This window comes from Rhinoraja longicauda, chromosome 21 (genome assembly GCF_053455715.1).
Source record: "Rhinoraja longicauda isolate Sanriku21f chromosome 21, sRhiLon1.1, whole genome shotgun sequence".
Lineage (NCBI taxonomy): Eukaryota > Metazoa > Chordata > Chondrichthyes > Rajiformes > Arhynchobatidae > Rhinoraja > Rhinoraja longicauda.
Genome location: NC_135973.1, coordinates 10,569,956 through 10,596,387, shown reverse-complemented (window position 1 = coordinate 10,596,387; position 26,432 = coordinate 10,569,956). Strand labels below are relative to the sequence as shown.

The 26,432-nt window shown below is 37.7% G+C and overlaps 1 protein-coding gene across 10 annotated transcripts in view; it reads left to right on the top strand.

The window, feature by feature from the left end:
* The window catches only part of luc7l (LUC7-like (S. cerevisiae)), a 28,852-nt gene extending 3,235 nt beyond the window's left edge, over positions 1 to 25,617 (top strand). The window contains exons 2-13 of one of the 10 annotated variants that reach the window (XM_078417731.1): positions 295 to 365; positions 753 to 824; positions 1,126 to 1,220; positions 1,325 to 1,399; positions 2,981 to 3,079; positions 6,649 to 6,759; positions 11,568 to 11,711; positions 12,540 to 12,716; positions 12,980 to 13,068; positions 13,278 to 13,307; positions 15,678 to 15,866; positions 19,754 to 22,586. In XM_078417731.1, the coding sequence (XP_078273857.1) occupies positions 2,984 to 3,079; positions 6,649 to 6,759; positions 11,568 to 11,711; positions 12,540 to 12,716; positions 12,980 to 13,068; positions 13,278 to 13,307; positions 15,678 to 15,866; positions 19,754 to 19,901 (984 nt within the window). In that variant the 5' untranslated portion in view covers positions 295 to 365; positions 753 to 824; positions 1,126 to 1,220; positions 1,325 to 1,399; positions 2,981 to 2,983 and the 3' untranslated portion in view covers positions 19,902 to 22,586. Of the gene's footprint in view, positions 1 to 294; positions 366 to 752; positions 825 to 1,125; positions 1,221 to 1,324; positions 1,409 to 2,980; positions 3,080 to 6,648; positions 6,760 to 11,567; positions 11,712 to 12,539; positions 12,717 to 12,979; positions 13,069 to 13,277; positions 13,308 to 15,677; positions 15,867 to 19,753; positions 22,589 to 24,081 lie in introns of those variants that run through there. The other 9 variants (XM_078417733.1, XM_078417732.1, XM_078417729.1 and 6 more) reach the window with 9 other exon arrangements.
* Positions 25,618 to 26,432: the final 815 nt, after the last annotated feature.

The window sequence follows — 26,432 nt, the reverse complement described above, 5'->3', positions numbered from 1 at the left end:
ACAATGACACTTCCCAATTTTAACTTGTTAAACAACTAGAAGTAGTTTGTTCTTTCACTGATTGCCAAATGTTTGATCTTTGTCATCTGTTCCCATTCTAAACCAATACATTAGGTGTTACCTGGATGTTCCTTTTGTAGGAATTTGACTTTTAGCAGTTTAGTGCAAATTAATGGTTTGCACCTCAATTACAGGAAACTCAGTTATGTTTTATTTAGTTACATTTGAAATTTGCTTCCCATATCTCTATTCATACAAACTGAACAATTGTGGCCCCTTGTTTTATTTATAAAGGTTCAATGTATCTTTGCCTGCCTACATCAATCTGCAAGGGAGTTGCAGAAAAGCCTCATGTTCATCGAGCCGTGAGTCATGAATAATTTTTAAAGCTGTTATGAATATCAAAAAAGTGTTTGCTTTTCAAAAGTAATTAATATAAACAACATAGTTTAGACTAAATATAAACTGCATTCAGTGGGGACACTACATGGTATTTGGATGCTTGCAAATTTAGATAAATTATATTGAAATATTACACTATCATACACACAAAATAGCATTAAATTGTCACATCAGTTACATTTTACCTTTCCGTTAAACACCTTGCTACAGGGTGTGGCTCAGAAAACCTTTTTTTTACAGCAAGTAAAATTTTTTGCAGATGAGGCGCAAAGGTTGAGAATGCTGTGTGGTATCATTTGGACGCTCATTGTGTATTCAAATCCTAACCTGAGTTCTTTTGTTTCTGAAAGTGTTGGATGCTGTCATGTGGTGTCAGTAAAAGTGGACTCTGCCCATCATTCACTTACTTAAACCTGCTTTGGGTAATCCTTTTAACATTTTTCAATGTTTATAAAAAAGGCATGTCTTAGTATGATTAAAATAACACATTCCAGAGGCCCAAGATTTGAGAAGAATATAATCCCAATGTGTGGCAATGAATTTTGTGTGTACTATCCAAAGATCATTCCTATTCTGCAATAAAGATGAGGAAATAGTCTCATTATTATATGCAAGAAGGCATTAGCACAGTAACTTGGCTCTAAAACAGCCTGGTGATGTCCATTTATTCAGAAGCACTTTAATCAATTTTGAGCTCATCAGCTTCAAACTGCCTTGTTTCAGGAGATGCAACACGACAACGAGTGAAATTCTCAGATGATAGAGTTTGCAAGAGTCATCTTCTTGGTTGCTGTCCTCATGATATACTTTCTGGAACGGTATGTAGTTTTGTTAATACTGTTTTACTGGTTTGGGAGGTAAAGAAGAAAAATGAACAATATTTACGCACACAATCTGGTTTATGGTTTCTTTCTCCTCTCAGCTTTTAGAATGGATGGTCAGTGCTTCAAAATTTCTCTGATTGCAGTATATTCCTCTCTAATCACCCAACTCCTATGTAAGCAGGGCAAGTAAAACATTTTTAAGTTCCAATATATGACCTTTTTCACATCAATGCAGAGCATCAATGTAAAAATAGAAGTGTATCTTGAGATTTCAAAATGTAGCCCTGACGATAACATCAAATACAGTACTTGAGGCCATATTGTTATTAAACTATTAAACTCTTAAACTATTTAAAAGTTACAGTATATTTCCATCTTGTGTGGACCTTGTATTAAAATGTCCCTGTAGTTTATTGAATAAAACATTAACTTTATAGAATTGGTTTTGTATTACAACAAAATGATATAGCTGCTATCAGTTTCAAACAAAAATAATTTAGCAGTCTGCTAGTTTTCAATATTTTGTTTCTTATTTAGCCCATTTTTTAGTTCAAAAATGTATTAATTCTAAAACCTTTATTGATATGTAATTCATATTCCAAATAAAAGCATTGCAGCCAGACTATATTTAAAGTGTTTTAATAGATAAGCCAATTTATACTTGTCTCATTTGTAATAACAAAAATCTGTGTGGAAAATTCTCTTGTCCTATTGATTGAACAGAATTTCAGAACCCTCTTAATACAAAGTTTTCCCTCTTTGAATAAAAAGTAGGCAGGTTTCAGTACTATCAACATGCTTTGCCCCTGAACACCTTGTTGATTTGTCCTCAGCACCAGCCTAGCTAACTTGTGCCGTTTACCCTGGCTTTCATTGGCTCTTTGTCCACCGACAGGGTTTTAAGATTGTTATCCTCTTGTTGGCCTATCTACCATCCTGTGCTGTCTGAAAATGTTAAACTTTTCCCCTGAGGGGGTCATTGAACTTTTTTGGAAAATTTATCATAGAGATTGAGCTTCTTTGGGAATATAGAGATCATCTAAACTCAATGGTGAAGCAAAACTGAAGGATGGAATGGTTTACCTCTCCACTCTTTAATTTAGCAATTGGACGACCCATTGAGAATTCTTAAGCAAATTCCTACACCCCATTATTACGACTATAACTCATCAGACTTGGCACTAAACTCAGGAATTTTCTTCCTAAAATTAGGAGCTCCCTCGCTCATAAGATGGCTGGCAGTTTGATTGAAGACTCTGTGATTAATCTCAGATATGTTTTGTCCATAAAATAATCTTTATGATAAAGTATTGTCACACAGTGTGGCATTCTTCGGGCAGGATATGTTTTCCTGGAATACACCAGGCTAAAATTTTGCAATATATTTATTGATGCTTTTTACAACCAGTTGGAATATAAGTAGTTTTGAATTCCTGGAACAGAGTTACAAAATGGTTTCAGGATATTTTGTTGTTAATGGTTAAGCTACGAGGCTGTACCAATATATTGAAATTTTATTTAGTATTTAATCATTTTTAGCATGGAGTTAACATTTTAGTTGTCACATATGGTGACTATTTTTAAACTTTACAATTTTACTGATGAAAAGAGGAAGTAAGCTTAAAATTAATTGGGGAATTGTTACGGCCCACATAATAGAACTGTAGTACATGCATTGTTGTAGCAAAATATTGTGCTTAAAATACATTGCATTGAATTTTAACTGGTTACACTTAAAATTTTCTATTTACTAGCGTATGGACCTGGGAGAATGCACAAAGATTCATGATCTTGCTTTGAGAGCTGATTATGAAATTGCTGCAAAAGAAAGAGATTTATTCTTTGAACTCGATGTAAGTTACCCAAAGTTTGAGCATGAATAACTGATTATACTTTTCTGATCATGGGGGTTGGGGAGGAAAGTACTTTCCTCTTTACCCTTTACTGTTTTTTCTTTCATTGTTTACTCTTTTGCTAACATTTATTGTTAAAAATTGTCAATTTGCAAATTTCTGAAGCAGGCAGAACTTGCTGTTAAACATGACCAAGTGAGATTAGTGTTTAAGTCCTGCATTTACAAACCTCAAATTGTTACTGGTGCATGTGCAGTTATTAAATTGTGGGGAAAATTAATTTGGCTCCTTTGCATTCCATAGAATCTGCTGCCTTTACATAATCTGGCCTATTATATGATTGCAGACTTTCAGCTGCTTTAAACGATCTGGCTAGTAGTTGAGATGCATCAAATCACTATTAAATGTGACAATTAGATGAAAATTCACTGGCCACCCAGAAACAGATTCTGATAACAATTGAGAGCAAACACTATATATCTGAAATAAGAGCAAAAACATTTTGGAAATGAACAGCTTGTGAGACAACATCAGTCAAGTGCAGATATTAAGCTCACTGGTCTATAGTGCCCAGACTTTTCCTTGCAGTCCTACTTAAATAGAGGCACAACATTGGCCATCCTCCAGCCTTTTGGCATTTCACTGGTGTCTAATGATGGTTCATAGATCACAGCCAGGGCTCCTGCAATGTCTTCTCCAGCTTTCCACGGTGTCCTTGGTTATATTTGTTCAGGCCCTGGAGATTTATCTACCTTTGTACGCCTTAGGATATCTTGCGCCACCTCAAGGTAATGTGGATGGTCCTCAAGCCATCCCCCCTAACTAACCCAACTACCCCAGTCGTCATGTCTTTCTCCACGATAAAATCAGAGGATCTTGCCCATCTGGAAATGCAAGTTAAATTTGTGGTAACAAGCAGTGGATATATTGGATAAACTGCAACGGGTAACTTGATTCTTGACTCCAGTCTTTCCACTGCCTACAAAAAGCAATTTGAAATATTTTCAGTGCTTAACATTTAGAACAAGCAGTCCATTTAAACAGTATCATATTTGCTACCTCGGACATTCTTTCTCATCAACATTGCAATATGTACTACTAGAAGCACTGTGGAAACTTGACACAGTTACTCCAGTATTACCTCCCAAATTATGGGTTCCATCTTCTACAAATGCAGCAGTCTTGCAGGATCATTATCATCTCCAGGTTCTGCATAAATGTCGCACATTATCCTGACTTCAGATATATTGAAAATAAAAACACCCAGGCTTTGTGGAAATTTGAAGTGAAAATGGAAAATACTGGAAAAACTCGGGCAGCATCTGGGGAAAGAGAAATAGTTAACGTTTCAAGTCTGAGATTGTAGAAATAGGGAAAGAGAGAAAAACAAATTGTTTCTGGTGTTGAGAAGGTAGAGGAGAGATGTGTGGAACAAAGGAAATATTTCTCATCTGGTGAAATTAAATGGGTTGGCGAGGGCAGTTGGAGTGGCTGTTTCAATTACATCAAGCTTCTTTGTGTGTGTAATGCGTTGTTACCAGTGAGGCCTGGAGTATACAATAGAAAAAGAAAAGCAAAAACAGCATGATGGTGGATAGAAATGACCAGGCAGAGTTTATAAATCACTGAAAGTTGGTCACACTGATATTGTGCCTTTGTTGAACAAGGGCAGGAAACTACGGATGGAAAGATGAGAGTGAAGTGAATTGACGTCGCAAGCAATTGGAAGCTGGGAGTAACTCCTGACTAAATTATTTTTTAGTTCCGTTGACCCACCGTGTCCACACCCAACAGCGATTCCCGCACATTAACGCTATCCTACACCTGCTACGGACAATTTACACATACCAAACCAATTAACCTTCAAACCTGTACGTCTTTAGTTTGTTGGAGGAAACCGAAGATCTCTGATAAAACCCACGCAGGTCAAGGGGAGAACGTACAAACTCCGTACAGGCATCACCCATGGTCGGGATCGGACCCAGGTGTCCGGCACTGTAAGGCAACAACTGTGCCACCATGCTGTGCTAAAAGCAGGTGTTCGCAAAGCAATTATCCAATCTGTGTTTGGTTTCTCCAGTGCAGTGGGGGCCACAATGAGCACCAAATGTAGTATGCTAAATTTGAAGAAGTACAAGCATGTTTGGGCTTTTGGTCAATAGAAACAAATAGTTCACTTGGCTGGCATATTTGCCACTTCAATCATTCGCTTCCATTGCCACCATTGCATTGTGGATGCAGTATGTACTCAAACACTGCTGTTCTGTGTGATGCGTTGCTCCCTGCATCCTAGAACCTGTGGCCTTCAGCTCTTATTCTCACTGTATCCTCACTTCAGAAATAACATTAACAGAAAAGTAATTAAATGCAATTAATTGTAATTAAGGACACTGCTTTACAGTTACTAGTCCAACACATGTTTGCTAAAATCAAATAGTGTGCTTATTAATAATTGGTTCTACTTTTATAATATGTTACTTAACACGTAGTATTATATTACAATTGATCATGAGGAACACCAATAGAAGCTAATCTATAGATCAGTTTAAACTTAAACTGGAGATAACTATAGAGACGTGTGACCAGAATTGGTAATATACAATATTTTATAACTTCTGGATTGCTTCAGGACTTATTCTAAAGCAAATTGAGGTTGCATTCTTGCACAAATCAAGATCTGTTATGTAGTTTAATATGACAGATCTTTTCAGCAATTGCATTCAGATTGTGTTTTATTCCAGCTACCTTTAGACTACAACACTTATTTCTAATGAGGATAAATGTTCCAAAGTGATGATTTGTTTCTGCCAAAAAAAAATCTGTGCTGTTGTTTCTCATTTTTCCCTTGCATTTCCTGGTATATTGAAGCAAATTACAGTGCAGTATCTACAAATAGGAATCTTCAGGTTTAATCCAGGATTTTCAATAATCTGAAATTTGTCAGGCTGCACTGGAGCAGATGGTAGATCTGCCCCGTAGCATCACCCTGGCCTTGGTTGCTGTCTGTGTGGAGTTTGAATGTTCTCCCTATGACCGTGTACACCCCAAAGATACATGCGTTTGTAGGTTAATTGGCCTCTTAATTGCTCTGTGTAGGGAATGGTTGCCAAAGTGGGATAACATAGAACTAGTGTGAACTAGTGATTAGTGGGCTGAAGGGCTGGATCACTAAACTAAAGTATACTTACCTAAATGGATTTTAAATGGAGGGGGCAGAATGCAGAGGGAATTAAATGGGTAAATTATCAGTGCCGAGTGTAGGCTCTTAAAGTGTGGCAATTATATTTGGGGAATCATGGCAAGAGAGCATTTATTCTTAAAGTCAGTGCTAGGTGCAGGGAAATGACTGGTGTTTGAAGAAAATAGAGGTCTTAGTATTTGAGGTTTGAAACGGTACGATGCAGCACAATATTTCGGATAGGTTTGTGGAGTTCAGCCAGAACTCTTGGAGGCTTGCTTTGGCAAGTATGACAAGCGAGAAGGTGAGGAATGGATCAAGCATTCCAAGCATGGTGGGGCTGTCTAAAGTCTAAAAATGTTACTGTGAACTTGTCTCTATCATTTCCCAGGCAATGGAACATCTTGAAAGTTTTATCGTTGATTGTGATAGAAGAACAGATATTGCCAAGAAGCGTTTGGCAGAAACGCAAGAAGAAATAAGTGCTGAAGTTGCTGCTAAGGTATATTTGCCATTTACTTTAACTTGAATATGCATTCCTTTGTTCTGTTGATCTGAATTATACATTTATTAATAATGCCATTAGATGGGGCATGGAGGGGGAGGGGCAGTGAATTTGGTTAATTCAACCAAATGAATGCAATTTAAAATGTACTTTCTTTTGTTGTGGAAGGAATTCAAGCATAGTTAACCCAGTGCTCTTTGACAAGACTAAAAGGGTGGTTGATGGTTGACGTGGACTTGGTGAGCCAAATTGCTGCATGGGCAGTCATTGCTTTTTCCTGCTATTTTATCATCAACCAGGTTGACTTAACCTGGTGGTTACTGCGAAGGGAGATTTTTTTTCACCTATCGATAGCTGCCTCAATATTTGCAAGGTGAAGCAGTCAATATGTTTTTAAGAGTTACGATCTGCCATCCTGATTTAATTATGTAATCAATTGATCTGTCCAAAACAGACAAGGACAGTAAAGGCTTGCAACACAGGCCTGCAAATTACAGCGTCGACTTTGCCAAAAACCCAACCGATTGTCCAAAAAACTTCTAACTTGTTACTGGTTGTTTGGAGCCTAACTTCTCTTCATAGTTTTTTGAACCATCTGATTTGCATCCACTGAGTCGATTGTCTCGCCGGTTTTCAAATGAATTTTGGCTTTCAGTGGTTCGTGTTACTCATCCATTGAACTCTGTTTCAACGCATATCTACCTGTTTGTTTAAATGTTTTTCTAAACCTTAAGATTCTTTAACTTGGTGAAGACAGGATGAAAGTTCTTTGTGAAAATGAAGTACGGGTCCATGACCGATTTTTAAATTTTTAAAAAAAAATTATATTTATTATTTTTATTTTTTCTTTCTCTCCCCTGGCAACGTGTGATTAATCCAGACAAAATTATGTGAGCACACTTGAAATCCGTCCCGTCCCCCGAAAATGTGCCTAGGCCAGGTGAGGCGGTTGATCTCTATCTCATCGGGACTTCCGCAGCCAATGGCCAGGTTGAATTTGCCCACACTCAGATGCCGTGGCCTCTGTTGGTCCGGCAAAACAGGCTCTGAGACCAAGGGTGCCGGAAAATCGGTGTAGGCCTGTATTTCAAATCTGTGAGAAGACATTAATGTAACCTACATCCTAATTCTCTAGTGAAGTAACTTTACCACAGAGTGTAATATTTTTCCAAATATTATTTGGTTGAAGATTGTCATGGATCTGGTACAGTTGGTCGCTTTATGGTACTATAAGAATGCCTTGATTAAACAGTTGCTGTTTTTTTTTCACTTTTCTGCTTGCATATGCTTAAGCAATTTTCAATTTGACAATTGGTCACACTTGATATAGACAATAGACAATAGGTGCAGGAGTAGGCCATTCAGCCCTTCGAGCCAGCACCGCCATTCAATGCGATCATGGCTGATCACTCTCAATCAGTACCCCGTTCCTGCCTTCTCCCCATACCCCCTCACTCCGCTATCCTTAAGAGCTCTATCCAGCTCTCTCTTGAAAGCATCCAACGAACTGGCCTCCACTGCCTTCTGAGGCAGAGAATTCCACACCTTCACCACTCTCTGACTGAAAAAGTTCTTCCTCATCTCCGTTCTAAATGGCCTACCCCTTATTCTTAAACTGTGGCCCCTTGTTCTGGACTCCCCCAACATTGGGAACATGTTTCCTGCCTCTAATGTGTCCAATCCCCTAATTATCTTATATGTTTCAATAAGATCCCCCCTCATCCTTCTAAATTCCAGTGTATACAAGCCTAATTGCTCCAGCCTTTCAACATACGACAGTCCTGCCATTCCGGGAATTAACCTAGTGAACCTACGCTGCACGCCCTCAATAGCAAGAATATCCTTCCTCAAATTTGGAGACCAAAACTGCACACAGTACTCCAGGTGCGGTCTCACCAGGGCCCGGTACAACTGTAGAAGGACCTCTTTGCTCCTATACTCAACTCCTCTTGTTACGAAGGCCAACATTCCATTGGCTTTCTTCACTGCCTGCTGTACCTGCATGCTTCCTTTCAGTGACTGATGCACTAGGACACCCAGATCTCGTTGAACATCCCCTCTTCCTAACTTGACACCATTCAGATAATAATCTGCCTTTCTATTCTTACTTCCAAAGTGAATAACCTCACACTTATCTACATTAAACTGCATCTGCCATGTATCCGCCCACTCACACAACCTGTCCAAGTCACCCTGCAGCCTTATTGCATCTTCCTCACAATTCACACTACCTCCCAGCTTAGTATCATCTGCATATCTTTCAATATTAATGATTTTTAATTACATTAATGAAATATAGTACAACAGTATTTCCCTGGTGCATTCCTGGGACTTATTGAATAACGTGGACCATGTTCCTTGGTCTTTCGTAGGCAAGGTGATTGCATTGAAGCATACAAAAGTTTTTGGGAGAAGTTGAAAGTTTGCATTATCTTTTAAAATTGCATTGGAAACTCTACTGTAGATATAGCGTTAGTGTGAATACTGAAGCCAGTCTGACCCAGACATTTGAGGCAAGCTTTGGCATTAGTTAAAGGGATCTACCTAGATTTCTGTTGGAGAATGCATCTTTCTCCAGGTAGACATCTTTAACAATCGTCGTGGCTATCCCTCGAGGTCGAGGATGATGGTCTACGTTCCGTTGTTTTTATGAGCTGTCAGGTGGCTTATGAGTCCAATCCTGGCTTTGAAAGTTCTTTGGCATTCATGGCAGGTAATTCCAGATGTCAGATCGGGCTTTGGTTGTTGCTGCCTCTCTTTCCGTTTACTTATTTTCTAATTCTGCGCATCTGTTGGCTTCGAAAGTCGCTGTTCCCTTTTGGATGATGGTTCACCAGCGTTTCCTGTCCTTGGCATTGGCTTCCCAATTTTCAATGTCGATTTCACATTTCTTCATGCTGGCTTTTAAGGCGTCTGAATCTCTTCTTTTGTCCGCCTCTTTTGCGTTTGCCTTTTTTAAGCTGGGAGTAGACTTGCTTTGGTTGTGTTCCTTCCGAGCAACATGACCGCTCCATCTTAGTTGGTTCTTGATGACGAAGGCTTCGATGCTTGATGTTTTTGTTTCATTCAGCACGCTGACGTTGCTTCTTCTGTCTTCCCAGCTGATATTTAAGCTGCTTCGAAGACATCGTTGATAGAACTTTTCAAGTGTTTTCAGATGGAGTGAATATGTTGCCCAGGTTTCTGATGCATACAGGAGTGTTGGAACCACCATTGCTTTGTACACTAACATTTTGGTGTCTGTTCGGATGTCACAATTTTGAAAGACTCTTGTTCGAAGATGTCCAAAAGCTGTTCCAGCACACTATGTTGGATCTCGTCATCAAGGTCGACATTGGAGGAGAGGTGACTTCCAAGGTATGGAAAGTGATCCACATTTTCCAGGGTTATTTCACCAAGTTGAATTGACGGTTCGTTCCGATTTGTCTCAGTTGATGACGATTGGTAGATAACCCGAGTCTTCTTGGAGTTGATGGTAAGTCCAAGTTTTGTGTATGCATTGTTGAAGGCAGTCAGGATCTGTTGCAGATGATTTTCTGAGAGCTGCAACACAGTTGTTGTCTGCGTATTGGAACTCGATGAGGGAGCTCGTAGATGTCTTAGTCTTGGACTTGCGACGGGCAAGATTTAAAAAGTCTGCTATCTGTTCTGTAGACGATTTTGATCCCTTGGGGTAGGTCATCCTTGATGATGTGGATGGTAGTTGCAATGAATCTTTAACAATACATCTTTACTGATTGATCCACTTACTGCTGGTGATTGTACTCAGCCAGTTCTTCCTTCAATCCTGGACTGTAATGTTGGATGCTTAGTCTTTGAGTATATTTATGATCGGAGAGAAAGCAAGGTCCTTGGTTAAGGAGCAGATCTGCTATATCAGGCCTCAACCACAAGGGGGCAAATTGTGCATTTGGGTGCCCCTGACTCTTAAGGTGCTTCTTGGCTCATTTCAGCTACTCAAGGTATCTAACCTTTCTGTCAGCTATTTCCAGACTTTGCCGCCTACCTACTGAACTTGCCTTGGATTAGCATACACTGTAAATTGAACCAATCATTTCCCTAAACCATAATGTACCAAAACATGTGTATTGAAAAAAAAGCTGATCATTAAATTAAAATGCAGCACAAAAAATGGGTAATGGGCATTATTTTAAATGTCTGTTATAAAAGTATATACAGCGTCCATGTTCTCCTTCAAAACAAATATGTCTATTAACATTTGCAAATTACAACAATTAATAAAGTAAACACAGCCATTCCATAATTATTGCTTGCAACCCAATTATAATTGCTCTGTTCTTAAATTTTGATGCTTTTACTCAATCACACGAGGAGGCACAGAGGTTAATTTTACAATTTTTCTTATTTATGGTATGAATGATATAAAAATATGATTTTGTAGAAGATTGTTTCACTAAGTGCAGACATGCAGAATGCATTTTTATAATTGGGTAAAATATGAAACCTTAATGCTACATTTTTAGCTATGTATTGAAACTAACAAGGTTCTGACTTTTCTTTAAATATATTTCATGGCTTGCATAGATTTTTGAAAAACAAAAAACTTGCACCCATGCAGTTTTTTTTTTTTTTTTTGCAATTTCCCCATCTTTTTAATTTTAAACTTTAACATTCAGCATGTTTTCTTGAATCTGCTCCGAATGTATCCTTGATTATAAATATAGAATAATACTTATTCTCTTTCCAGCTACTTCGTGAAAAGTGCATGCACAAATCTGGAACATTCAGCTCTGATGCATATCATCTCCTTTACCACTGATGCAACAATTGGTGTATTTTTACAGGCAGAAAAAGTGCATGAGCTGAATGAAGAAATAGGAAAGCTTTTGGCAAAAGCTGAACAACTTGGAGCTGAAGGAAATGTAGAAGAATCTCAGAAGGTCATGCAGGAAGTAGAAAGAGTGCGAACAAAAAAGAGGGAAGCAGAGGTATCTGCTATATCACATTTTTTAAAACATGCATGCTAATACAGCTGGTCTTGCATTGTTACTGTAACTGATTTAGAATGAGGTTTTCATGTTTATGCTTCTTGACAGCCAGTAAATTAGTGGCGTAAAAACAAACCATCAGATGCCTACGCTTTGATTAGATTTCCTACTATCTTTGCTGGTATTTAAAGTAGTCGTCTGTTCCACACAGAGCAAATTATTGGGATACAGGCAAACAATCCCACAAATGTTAATGTGATATAGAATCAAAATATATATTTTGAAGATTTTAAGATAAATCTTAAAAATCTTTTAAAATTTTAGCTTTATCATTATTTATGGTAATAAATTGATTTGTTATCAATTTTAATAATATTAAAAAATCATTTTATTATTACAAACATAATTTTAATACTTTTTTTAGGTATACAACAATATGTTGTAATATATGTATTATAATATATTTAAACCATGAATATGAGGAAAACTGCTCTTCTCAGAACACTGTTTTTGACCTTTTAATGTCTAATTCAAAATTGCTGACATACTGATATCTTTAGACAAAATATTATTGCATAATTCCTACTGAGAGATTCCTATTGAAGATATCTCATCAACATTGGAGTAAGAATAAGCAGCAATTAACTATAAATATAACTTGTGGAAACTTGACGCTGATAGTCACAAATCTTGCCAATTTAACAATAAATGTTTAAAAATTTGCCATATAATGTAATTAATCACTTGCTAGTTGATTATATTTTAATTGCTAAATTTGGTGTTTTGATATTTTAAAAGTTCCTTTGTTTCATGTTTTGTTTTGCATAGGACGAATATAGGAATTCAATGCCTGCTTCTAGCTTCCAGCAACAAAAACTGCGAGTCTGTGAAATATGTTCGGCATACCTGGGCCTTCATGACAATGATCGCCGACTTGCCGATCATTTTGGAGGCAAACTGCACTTGGGATTCATACAAATACGGGAGAAATTAGATCATCTGAAGGTATTTTTTAAATTATACAGTAACAAAGTTACAATTTACTATTGTATGTAGGGGGGTACAAAGCAAATGTGTTTCATGAAGCCGATGGTTTCTTCCTAGGTTTATATTTCATCATGTTGGAAGTAATCTGTTGCTTTTTTTTTGTAGTTTATGCCATTTTCCTTTGTAATTGTCAAGATATTTTTTACGTTTATTTAGTTTGCAACTGATAGTTGAGATGAATATTCCTGCATTCTCATTCATTCCTTCCTTTGGAATTGTAGAAAGTCGTTGCAGAGAAACAAGAAAGAAGGAATCAAGAGCGATTAAAGAGGAGAGAAGAAAGGGAGAAAGAAGAGAGGATGAAAAGAAAGTAAGTGAATGTACCGCTACATTTGGAGGTTTTAGTTCTGATCGTAATCTGTGTATTCTGATTAATAATTGGTCTCATAAGTTCTTGGAGCAGAACTTATAAAACCAATTATTGGCTTAATGCGTTTTCTAAGCAACTAATTACAAAAATCGTGTTCTGTGTTATCAGTTGTTACCATAATTAATCTCTTAAATAATACTGTTTTGCAGGTCCAGATCACGTAGCAGAGATCATAAGCGGTAGGTTTATTGCACAGTAAAATAACGTTATTGAGTTTGTTTTTTTAATCCTGTGGTAGAAGTACTTTTTGTTTTTAATCTATGAAATATTTGGCTGCCTTCTCTGACTTTCCCCAAGCCTTTTGTTTTATCATGTTACATTGAAATATTATTTGATATTACGTTTGCTCTTTGATATTTAAAATGGAATGGACTGATTTTCCGATAATGTCACTGTGTAAAACATTGACTCAAAATGCAGTTTCAAAAATGTCAACACATTTGGTGTAGAATAAATTAATTGCATACTTGTATATTCATTCAGTAAACTGCATTTAAATAGATCTTTTTTTTATCTTTGCTTCCATTCATTAGTTAGTTTAGCTTTGGCTCTGATCTGATATTTTTTTTATTTGATATATTGAGTGCATTTTGGGATATCTCCCTGGACACGTCAGCCGAAGTTAAAGCTTAGCCCTGAAAAAAATTTGAGATGCTTATCTTTTTCTAAAAGATTATCAGGAGCAAAGTGATGATTGAAATCCCGAAAAGGTTATAACAGACAAGCAATGTATGTGTAATATACTAGTAACAAACTGACATCCTTTCCTTTGCGTTTCACAAGGCACATATATAAATATATATATCACTTTTGAACTATCTTGCGGTTTGCCTTGAAACCGGGCATGTTATTAATTTTTGTTCTAATTTTTGAAGTGTATATGGGGAAAATTAGATTTCACCAACTTATGTTGTATCTTTTAGCTTTTAGAGAACAGTTAGTAATAGGGTTATCACCAGCATCTGATGATCAGTATGCAACAAAAGCTTTTCGCTGTACCTTAGTGCACATGACAATAAATTAAACTGAAGGTTGTGGGGTTGTGGGGGGGGGGGGGGGGAGTTTGAGATGAAGGCTTGACATCCAGGACACTGGGCAGGAACGATAGTTCCAGACAGGTTGTTAGCATTCTCAGTGTGATTTTTCTCCCTCTTGTGCAAGGCTAACTTTGTTTCTTGAACTGTGTTATTAAAAGAAATGGAGCACTGCCAAATTCTTTCTCTCTCCCCAAAACATTCTTGCAAAATTTCTAGGGCAATCTCAAACTTTGTAACTATTTGGAATTCTCCTTGATCCCAGGCCCTGAGAACTTTCTCCCTTATGCCTCCACTCCCCAGGATATCTGGTCCAGGTTCTATCAAATCATTCCTTGAACTTTTCTCTGCAGTGTTCTATATCTCCCAGGGTGCAACCAGGGCTTTTATTATACGAGTCCCTGACAATGTGATGTACCTGTAAAACTTGTAAATTCGCCAAGAAAAGGCTTGGTAAAGTTATTGATTACATTCTGAATAAAGATGATCATTGATTAATTTGAAAACAGAGTAACTAGGGTTAATTTCCTTCGACAGGGAAGCTTGAGAAAATTTAACATGGTTATAAAAGTAGTTTACTTTAGAGTTAACAGGCACTTCAGCCCACCGAGTCCGTGCCGACCAGCGATCCCGTCCACCAATTACACTATCCTATACACACTAGGGATCATTTGCAATTTAACCAAAGCCAATTAACCTACAAACCTGTACGTCTTTGGAATGTGGGAGGAAACCGGAGCACCCAGGAAAACCCAAGCAGGTCACGGGGAGAATGTTCAAACTCCCTACAGATAGCACCCGTAGTCAGGATTGAATCCGGGTGTTTGGCGCTGTAAGACAGCAACTATAGCACTGTGCCGCCATGCCGTCCAAAAGATTGCAAAGGAGTTTTGTTAACATAGGAGTGGAAGTACACGTGGCCAGAAGTGAAATGTGGGGAGAATGCTTAATAGATTTCTATTTTCTGGAATGTACTCCCTGCCTGAATGTGCCCTCAGTGGAATAGGCTTCCACCATTAGAATTATCATAAAGTTCATCCAGACCGTGTAAACCTTTTTAACAGGGTTTATTTGTACCATGGTTTTCAGATATCTACATCCTGACATTTTTTTAGTTGGACATAAATTCACTTTTGTTGGAGGTATTGTTGAAATAGTTGATTGCCATTGGCATCGTTTTCCTAATGATTGTATTTAGTATTTATTTATAAACTTTTATTTGCAAAACAAAATAGCAATGTAGGTCAGATGAGAAACCAAAATCTTAAAACATGGGGAAATAAATGTTAGCAAATAAATTTATTACCTATTCCGTGATAGTATTTTATTGAAATTTGGATTGCTTGGTCTTTCAAACAGTAAACTGGTGCACTAAATTTCTCTGGCTGTGAAATAATAAACTATTTAAGTGGAAAGCAACTGCAGTGCTCGAGGGGCCACCCGCTGTTTAATTCTACACGTTGAGGGAATGTGTGCTGCCTTGCCACTGTTAACCGTTGGTTGAAATGTTTATAGATCAAGGTCGAGCGACCACAGGCGAAAACGCTCTAATTCTCCCGCTCAAGAGCGACGCAAGTCCAGATCAAGGTCCCGATCCAGAGAACGAGAAAGGCGCCGAAGGCATCGGTCACGATCACATAGCCGCAGCAGGGGGCATTGTCGCAGTTCAAGGGACAAAAGCAGGGACCGGAGTTCAAAGCATAAGTAAGACTTGTGAAGTTATTGAAGTTTAACATTTCTGGAATATCATTCCAAATCATTATGACAGTAATTCAGTGTTAAGACTGCAGAAGGTTGTAGCCCTTTTTATGACTGAACATGACCTGTGCTGTTAGTTACAAATTTTATTTGTATTAATTTCTATTGTTATGGATTTTAAGATGAATCTTTATACAATGATCCTGAACACAGGTTATGCCTGTAAAATGTTGGCAGAATTATTTACCTGATCTCCGTAATTGAAATCTAACCAGTTATTAATGTATGATTTGTTGTATTTAATAGTTGGAGATTTGTAGCTCTTGCCAAGGTTCAACTGTTCCACCAACCCATCCATGCTCTTCGAATTGTAAAACAGTCTTTCAAATTAACTTCCTTTTCCCCTGAGAGGAAAAAGATTATCGTGATGGGTTTGATGTGTTGTCGTACATATGAGTGTCTTTTTAACCTTCTTCCTCAAGAAATGTAACTGAGAAATATGGATAAACTTAAACTAGTTATCACCACAAGTGCAAATTATTTTTGCTGTGATTGAGAAATCTGTTGTGATTAGTTATACATTTCTTATCAGTCTCTGTTTTCACACAAAATTAACCCTTTCAAAATTGCAATCTAATTACTTATGCGATGAAACTTGAAAACATCACAATTTCCCCGGTGTGGGACGAATAAAGGAATATATTATTATTAGGTAAGCAGTAGATTTTTGGCTAGGAGTGGGAAAAACAATTCAGGAAATGCCTAAAACTGGCAAGTACCTTAAATGCCTAACTCATTTTATTCATTTTCAGATATCAAATTCTATCCATTTTTCTCCATGACGATTTCCCCTATTTATGTTGAGAGCATCTTCCTTTATATGGGATTAATTTGTGTGATCCTAAAGGTTGCACTTTAATTCCAAGAAGAATTGGGCCAGTTAGGAGGTTTATTCCTTGGCATAGGAGATTGAGGAGATAATCTTTTAGAAGTGTCCAAGACCATGAGGGGCATAAAATGGGTGAATGCCACTCTTTCCCAGGGTTTGCGAAATCAAGAACCGGTGGGCATAAGTTTGAAGTGAAGGGGGAAAGATTTAATTGAAACCTAAGAAGCAACTCTTCCACACACAATGAGCTGCCAAAGGAAATAGTTGAGGCAGGTACAATAACAATGTTTGAAAGACATTTGAACCGGTATATGAATAGAAAAGACTTAGAGGGATATAGGACTAAAAGATGAGCACTTGTTCAGCATGGACACGTTGGTCCAAAGGACCTATTTCCGTGCTATATGACTGATTTTTGAAATGATCAGACTATGGTGTTTGTGCTGTAGGGTCTGCCAAATAATTGCGTTGTTAATAGGATCACTGTTTCCAGAGTTATCTCAACTAGTTTGAGTGTGAAAAATAAACTTCCCACTCCCACATACAATGCCCTCCATAAATGTTTGGGACAAAGACCCATCATTTATTTATTTGCCTCTGTACTCCACAATTTGAAATTTGTAATAGAAAAAAAACATACGTGGTTAAAGTGCATATTGTCAGATTTTATTAAAGGCCATTTTTATACATTTTGGTTTCTCGGTGTAGAACTTACAGCTGTGTTTATACATAGTCCCCTCGTTTCAGGGCACCATAATATTTGGGACACATGGCTTCATAGGCATTTGTAATTGCTCGGGTGAGTTTAATTGCCTCCTTAATGCAGGTATATGAGAGCTCTCAGCACCTAGTCTTTCCTCCAGTCTTTCCATCACCTATGGAAACTTTTATTGCAGTTTATCAACATGAGGACCAAAATTGTACCAATGAAAATCAAAGAAGCCATTAAGAGACTGAGATACAAGAATAAAGCTGCTAGAGACATCAGCCAAACCTTAGGCTTACCAAATTCAACTGTTTGGAACATCATTAAGAAGAAAGTGAGCACTGGTGAGCTTACTAATCGCAAAGGGACTGGCAGGCCAAGGAAGATCTCAACAGCTGATGACAGATGAATTCGCAATAATAAAGAAAAATCCCCAAACACCTGTCCAACAGATAAGAAACACTCTTCAGGAGTCAGGTGTGGATTTGTCAGTGACCACTGTCCGCAGAAGACTTCATGAACAGAAATGCAGAGGTTACACTGCAAGATGCAAACCACTGGTAAGCCGCAAAAATAGGATGGCCAAGTTACAGTTTGCCAAGAAGTACTAAAAAGAGCAACCACAGTTCTGAAAAAAAGGTCTTATGGACAGATGAGACAAAGATTACCTTATATCAGAGTGATGGCAAGAGCAAAGTATGGAGGAGAGAAGGGACTGCCCAAGATCTAAAGCATACCACCTTATCTGTGAAACACAATGGTGGGGTGGTTATGGCCTGGGCATGTATGGCTGCTGAAGGTACTGGCTCACTTGCCTTCATTGATGGCACAACTGCTCATGGTCATGGCATAATGGATTCTGAAGTGCATGGACACATCTTATCTGCTCAAGTTCAAACAAATGCCTCAAAACTCATTGGTCGGCGGTTCATTCTACAGTAAGGCAATGATCCTAAAGCAACGAAGGAGTTTTTCCAAAGCTAAACAATGGCCAATTCTTGAGTGGCCAAGTCTATCACCCCATCTGAACCCAATTGAACATGCCTTTTATATGCTGAAGAGAAAACTGAAGGGGACTAGCCCCCAAAACAAGCATAAGCTAAAGGTATCATAAAATGCTGGAATAACTCAGCAGATCAGGCAGCATCTTGGAGCGAAGGAATGGGTGACGTTTCGGGTCGGGTCGAGACTAAAGTCTGAAGAAGGGACTCGATTTAAAACGTCACCCATTCCTTCTCTCCAAGATGCTGCCTGACCTGCTGAGTTACTCCAGCATTTTGTGATACCTTCGATTTGTACCAGCATCTGCAGTTATTTTCCTTCACAAGCATTAGCTAAAGATGGCTGCAATACAGGCCTGGCAGAGCATCACCAGAGAAGACACCCAGCAACTGGTGATGTCCATGAAGCGCAGACTTCAAGCAGTCATTGCATGCAAAGGATATGCAACAAAATACTAAACATGACTACTTTCATTTACATGACATTGCTGTGCCCCAAACATTATGGTGCCCTGAAATGGGGGGGACTATGTATAAACACTGCTGTAATTTCTACATGGTGAAACCAAAATGTATAAAAATGGCCTTTAATAAAATATGACAATGTGCACTTTAACCACATGTGATTTTTTAAAAAATAATTACAAATCTCAAATTGTGGAGTACAGAGGCAAATAACTAAATGATGGGTCTTTGTCCCAAACATTATGGAGGGCACTGCATCTTGAGATTCTTCTTTCTTTGGTGAATTTCAAAGATTTGGGTTTCTTCCACTAACAATGGAGATGTAAAAACCTCAGTGGAAGGAATGTAACCATTCCTGGTGAAGGCTTTCTGCTTACCAGGTGACATTAACTTGACAACCTTGCTGTTGCACGCCCTATATGAGCCTAGGACCACTCACTGATGTTATACAGAATTAGAATTTTAATTATCTTTGGTTAAAACCAATGTTTTGTTCTATCCATCCCATTACATTGTAACTTTTGCAAACCCTCATCTGATTTGTAAGCTTGGTCTTTCACTGTTCATGAAACTAAAATGGATGGGAAAGCCAAGTCAGATTAATTAACCTGTGCACTTCTGGCAAGGGTTCCTCGGTGGTCAAAAGGAATCTCTTGGCAACTCTTTTGGCCTATTCTTCCAGATGCACCAACAATTGTACCTTTTCTGCTGGTTTGCATCAGGGTAATTCTGTGTTGCTCCGTACTGCATCTTTTGGAGAATCTGCCCTGTGGGCCGATGGGGAAGCTCAAATACTGGAGGTTTGTATTAAATAAAAGTGTTATTTTTCAAGGTCTTCACGGGATCGATCTCCTAGGGAAAAATCAGGAGATAAGGATCGAAAGGAGAAGAGTTCGTCAGAAAGAAAGCATGAGAGTACAAATGGGAAGTCAGAATTAAATGCAGCAAGTCCAGAAGAAAGGGAGGCTGGTGAAATCTGAAGTATTGACTGAACCAAAAAGTTAATGTAAAAGTGAAAATACTCTTAAAGCCCTTTTGAATTTCCCTTGTTTATATATTTCTGCCATTTAACACTTCATTTTGGCAGAAACATTTGTAGATGTAGGTATGCATTTGTTTTCCATTGATGTTCCAAGTTTTCCTCTGCAGTTTATTTATAAGAGAAATAAAATAAACAGGTAGGTTTTTATGTTTAAAAAAAGTACAGACTATCTTTGGAACCAGCATGAAACACGATACCATTAAACTTATCCAGTAAATTCTGGTTTGGCTGATAGTTCTCTACAAAGAAATAAGTTCATGTCACCTGATGAGAAACAAGGACTTTATAACTGGTTAACCACCTACGGAGATCTTCTGCTTGTTTGCTGCAACTTCAATTTAAGACCCATAAAATCAAATGCCATTAATGATTTTTTTTTTTTTTTCCTATGCCATTTCTGCAGGTGAAGGTGCAAAAATAACTCTGTAATATTTCATTCCCGTAGACATCTTCCCTTTAAGGAAAGTAATTTTCTGTCAAGCAACTTTTTCAATCCAAAGCTTATTTTTTACCTTTCATTAGGGTTGCGGGGTGCTGGATATTTGTCTGAGTGTTCAGGTTAATGTAATGGCCTAGGCTCTGGTGACGTCAGCGAACTTGTATTGAGCTCTGTTTTGTGTTATGAAAAATTCAATCAATTTCTCTTAGATACAAAATTCTGTAAATAATCTTCTCCCTATAAAAGAACAATGATTTGACACCATAAGCCATCTGTTATTTTGTTTGTGATCAGAAGTTAACATCAGAGTTTAATACTGAACCACCATTTTGTATCACCGTAAAGTTTTGTTGTGAATGTTATTCCAAGATTGATAATGTGAATTAAATTCTTGATGTGAAGTGCTTCACACCAGCTGTAATTTTAATTTATTTTGCTTGATTCAAAGCCATATCTAGAAAATGCCCAATAATCCATTGACACTTGGCAAATTTATTTGGAATCCCTTTTATTAAGATCGAAGCTGCAACAGTTATGCAGCTACCTAGTTGGTTGAGAGCCTGGCTGGACTCTGCAAAGATCATAGCAAAATCTGGTTGCAGTGTATCTTGACTGCGCATAATCCCTTGCATTTACCAACTGATGTTAGAAATAAAATGACAGTTAACTTTGTATGTAGTTCCTGAAAATGTTATGATTTTTTAAATGGGTTAATTCTAATGTAATATAAAGTTTTGGTTTGAGCAACAACCCTCCTTTATTTCTTCTACTGCTCAGTCAAGATTTTAATTAAACATGGTTTTTGGTTGCTTGTTTCAGAGCAAAGGCAGTAACCATAGGTTTCTGTGAACAGCTTCTAGTACAGTGTAAATGGTAGCAGCATCCAACTTCCCAAGATTTTACTGATTGATTTGGCAAAATATACCAAAATCTGCAATGATTTAAATGAATAAGTAAATCAAACTTGAGCTAATAATTAGCAAAGTATATGTACCACTTCATGTTATATTATAGAATTAACACATTTGGATGTCTAGTAGAAGCAAACTATGAGATGTTGCTCTTATTAAATCGAGGTATCAAATCTATAAATCATTCCTTTACATTTAGAGTTTTAAGTACAAATAATTATTTTTGTCCGTCACACTCAACAATAACAAAACAAAACTATTGAACATTCCACTTGCTCTATAAAGTTCATGATACAAGCAATTAATAGTTCTGTATATTTTTAAAATATACTGCCTTTTGGTGAAAACATGCTCTCAATAAAAGGTAATGGTTCAATCACCATTCTTGCCTTGATATGACAAAGTTCCACAATTAGTCTGAAGTGGTGTCTGTAAATGTTGACTGTTCCATTATACTAGAATACTCAATATACTGTTCCATTATACTAAATGCTCATTATCAAAATTCATAGTGGGCAATTGCTTTTTATTTGTTTTGGGGTGCAAAACTTTTTCTTTAATTTTAAAGTGGATAAGTTATTTCCTTTTTGGTTTAATGTTTCCAAAGAGTCTAGGTTGTAGCAGATGACCTGAACCCACGAAAAAAAGCTTGACAACCTTTCATTTCCTTACTGGTGTTTTATTGACGCAGTTGTAAATAGTATGTTGTAATTTAGGTCCCCATTTAAGAGTGTTTAAGATTGTTAAATCACTCTCACCAAATGCGAAGATAATTTTTTCAGTCCCTTAAAGGATTTGTCGCACATTCTAACAATATCTGATTAGAAAAAGTAACAACACTGATGTTTAAAAACCTAAAATGTTTTCAGTTTTCTATATTCACATTCTTCGCTTTGTTTAACAAAACATTTACTCTTTCCATATTTTTGGGGGTGGGGAGTGTAGGAAAGTTTAACTTTAAATTTAATTTTGTCTATTGTCATAATAAAAAGATTGTTCAACTGATGTCAAGTTCTTTCATTCCATTCTGTCTGGATTTTGATTTTTTTAATATTTTGAGCCCCCTGTAACTAGTCCTGCATGCACTGACTGACTTTTTTCAGCCCTCCTTTATCATACTGAACCTTTTATCAGTGTAATGTACAAATACCTTTTTGGAAATTGGGAGTCTTGGCAGATACCTGAACCTCTTAGTTAACTGGGTGTTGGAGAAACACTCAAAATTCATTGGAAACAATTCCAGTTCTAACACTCACAGCCTGTTTACTTTTACATGCCAGGTCCTTGAATCTTTTTGAGACTGAGTATCGTGGGTTTACAGAATAGGAAAGGTTGCAAATTCAAGTCTTGTTTTTTGGTAAATGAACAATCTGATTCACAGTTCTCATTCAAAAAAGTAAGATGTGGAAGGACTAGGACGGCGAGCCCGCACCAAAGGGAGATTTGCTGATTTATGTTCTGGTCAATTGGTGTGGCTAAATCAAGATAGAAAATAGGTGCAGGAGGAGGCCATTCGGCCCTTCAAATCAGCACCGCCATTCATTGTGATCATGGCTGATCATCCGCAACCAATACCCCGTGCCTGCCTTCTCCCCATATCCCTTGATTCCACAAGCCCCTAGAGCTCTATCTAACTCTCTCTTAAATCCATCCAGTGATTTGGCTTCCACTGCCCTGGCAGAGAATTCAACAAATTCACAACTCTGGGTGAAAAAGGTTTTTCTCACCTCAGTTTTAAATGTTCCTTTAAGCTTGTAAGGTTCTGTAGACTGCACTGGACATTCGTGGGAGGTGTGTGGAAACTCATTGTGAACTGTTATAATGTGTGTGGGGGGGAGAATTGAGGCATTGTAGTGTTTTGCTATCAGAACATCATTCTTTGTCTTCACTGTAGCACAAAGGAGGAGGGGTAGGGAGAATACAAGGAAATGTGTTCTGAAGAGCAAATGTCAAATGAGAAAATGTGAGGCTCTTATGGAGATCAGAAGGAAACCAAAATCAAAAGGAAAATAAAGTAATTCGAGCCATGTTGAAGATTATCCAAAGATTGACAAAATCAAAGGCTCTGGAAAAAAATTACCTAAATAAATGAAAGGAAATTGGTTCTCTGAATAAAGCATTGGGGTAAAATAGTGTTCTTTCTATGAGGTATATTGAAAGGACACAGATGGGTTGCACAGGAGAATGCAGCTGAACCCAAGATTCCTTGTATTATTCAGTAAAAGATTATATAAAAACATAATTGTAGCAGTGTGAATTGTGTGAGACACTAGTTAATGTTCATTTACCCTGCTGTGTTCAGTTGTGAACATTGCCTCTGTCTTTGTTTTGGCAAAGGTGTGCCAGAATAATAAAAGGTTACATGACTTAAGATGTAAAATTATCTAGCACTCTTTCGAGAGGGCAGACTAAATGTTGATCATTTTGATGTGTTTGTGATAATTTAAAGATTTGAATAAAGAAATTAAACATTTCCTCTGGAGAAAACATAAGAAGGTGACATGATGAAAAATTAGAGCTCTGTTCTGAAATGATATCAGGAAATACAACTTCAGATAAAGGATGGTGGATTTTAATATATAACATAGCTGAATCTTGACCTATTGTAAGTAATAACACTGAACTTGGTAGAATTTTGTTAGATCAGGTAATTGGAGTTAAAGAAGCAAGCCATGTTAATGGTCTAATTAATCCCAAAAGGCGCAAGGAATACCATTGATTTGTATCTTTACCAAGTTTCAATAGTAAAATATCCTTCCTTGTTTCAGTTTTTTTTGCTTTCAGGTTCAAAATTGGGTAATTGGGGACAAAGACTACTCCCATGTCCTGTGTTCATGATTACTTGGAGCAGTATCATGCTTCCACTTGAGTCCTGGTGAATCAGGCAGTGAACGTGTGTAAACCATGCTTTTGCTGAAGTAGGTCAATGACATAGATGCAAGATGCTGCAGATACCGAGCAAAAAAAACCCCCAAACACCTGGAGGAACTCTGGCAGCATCTGTGGAAGGAAATGAACAGATGCCATTTCGGGTCGGGACTCACGCTGCCAGTACGACGATCCTTCAAGGCCAAGCAAGAGACTACTGTTAAAGAACTTGAAAACTTGGAGGGCACAAATTGGTGCCAGAGTCACAATGCTACTGCCTCGGTGAAATCTACTATTCTTACAATACAATTGTTGCACCCTTGTTCTACTATTCTTACAATACAATTGTTGCACTCTTGTTCTTGTCGATAATTGTACTTTTCTGTACGTATTTATTCACAAAATGCTGGAGTAACTCAGCAGGTCAGGCAGGAGAGAAGGAATGGGTGACGTTTCGGGTCAAGACGCTTCTTCAGACCAGCAATTTTGTGAATAAATACCTTCGATTTATACCAGCATCTGCAGTTTTTTTTTTACAGTACTTATCTGTAGTGTGATTTTAACAGATTGTACGCAAAACATTTCACTGTACTAGGTACATGTGACAATACAGTCACATTGAATCAGACTGATGGAGTAGAGGGAAGATGGCTGGCAGAAAGGCGAGAGGAAGGGGTGGGACAAGAGCTGGTGATAGATGGATCTAGGTAAGTTGGAGGAGAGAAGGGTGGAGATAGTAACTAAGGGTGTAGGTGGAGAAGACACGTGTATAAATGGCGCTATTTGTTAAGGAAGTAACTTGGTGAGTTAAATGTAGAATCGGAAATGGATGGTGAGTAGAAGAGAAGGGGGTAGGTGGGGACAGTGCAGATAGAGAGGAAAGGATCTGGGGATGGGTGTGCAGGGCGATGGATGAGGAGGGTGGGAAGTGACATTAAATTGGTAACTTCAATGTTCCTGCCATTGTGTTGAAGGCTACCCTTGCAGAATACAAAGTGCCGTTCTTCCAGTTTGCATATGGCCTTATTCTGGCAATGGAGGAAGCCCAGAACAGACAAGTCAGAATGGGAAAGGATGTTAAAATTGATAGCATAAATATCTGGTGAAGCAGTTGCTAGGTCCATGCTTTGTCTTGCCAATGTAGAGTTGCAGATAGATAGGGTGGTGAAGGAGGCTTTTGGCACACGGGCCTTCACCAATCAGAGTATTGAGTATCAAAGTAGGGACATGTAGTACAAGTCGTTGGTTAGGCTGTATATGGAGTATTGTGTTCAGTTTTGATCATCCTGGTATGGGAATGATGCCATTAAGCTGGAAAGTAGAGATTTACAAGAATATTGCCAGGATTTGAGGGTCTGAGCTTTTAATTAACCCTACTGGGGCATCCTTCAACATTGATAGACACAAAGCACTGGAGTTACTCAGCAGGTCAGGCAGCATCTCTGGGGGAAAAAAGGATGGGTGAAGTTTCAGCTCAGGACCCTTCAGACTGACGAAGGGTCCTGACCCGAAACATCAACCATCCTTTTTCTCCAGAGATGCTGCCTGACCTGCTGGATTACTCTGGCACTCTGTCTATGGTTTAATCCAGCATCCGCAGGTCTTTGAACATTCTTCATCGACCTTTTTTGCGGGTTTGCAAATTTAAGAAAAGTGTTTTCAACTGAATTGGTGAGGTCTTATTTGGCAGAACAAGTATCAATTCGACATCACGTGCTGATTAATTTCACAATCCAGCTAACCTTGTGAATATGTGTAGAATGATAATCCCATTCTGAATTTTCCTTCATTAATTGTAATTGATTTTTTATTATTAGCCAAGTATGAAAACAACACAAGTATGTAAATCATATGATGAATTTGATTTGCCATACAGTCATATCAAAAAAGCAACAAATCACACAACCACTTAAAAATTTAACATAAACATCCATCACATTCCTCACTGATGGAAGGCAATAAAGAGTATTGGAGACAAGACCCTGAGACTAACAGCACAAATGTATTCATGTGCACCCAATGGGTTCAAATAATTATGTTGCGTGTGTATTTTTTAAAAAATTATGAATTTAGAAAAATTTATCACTGATATTTACAATGTTTTTTATGGACTTTATAATTTATGCCTTTATTTTTTTATTCTATTTTGAGATAATGCATTTCTAAGTGATACCACACTGATTTCAAACGTTTTCTACCACAGTGCATGGTTCCAAAGTGTTCAGCAGAGGTCAGAAGTTCAAAATAAAAT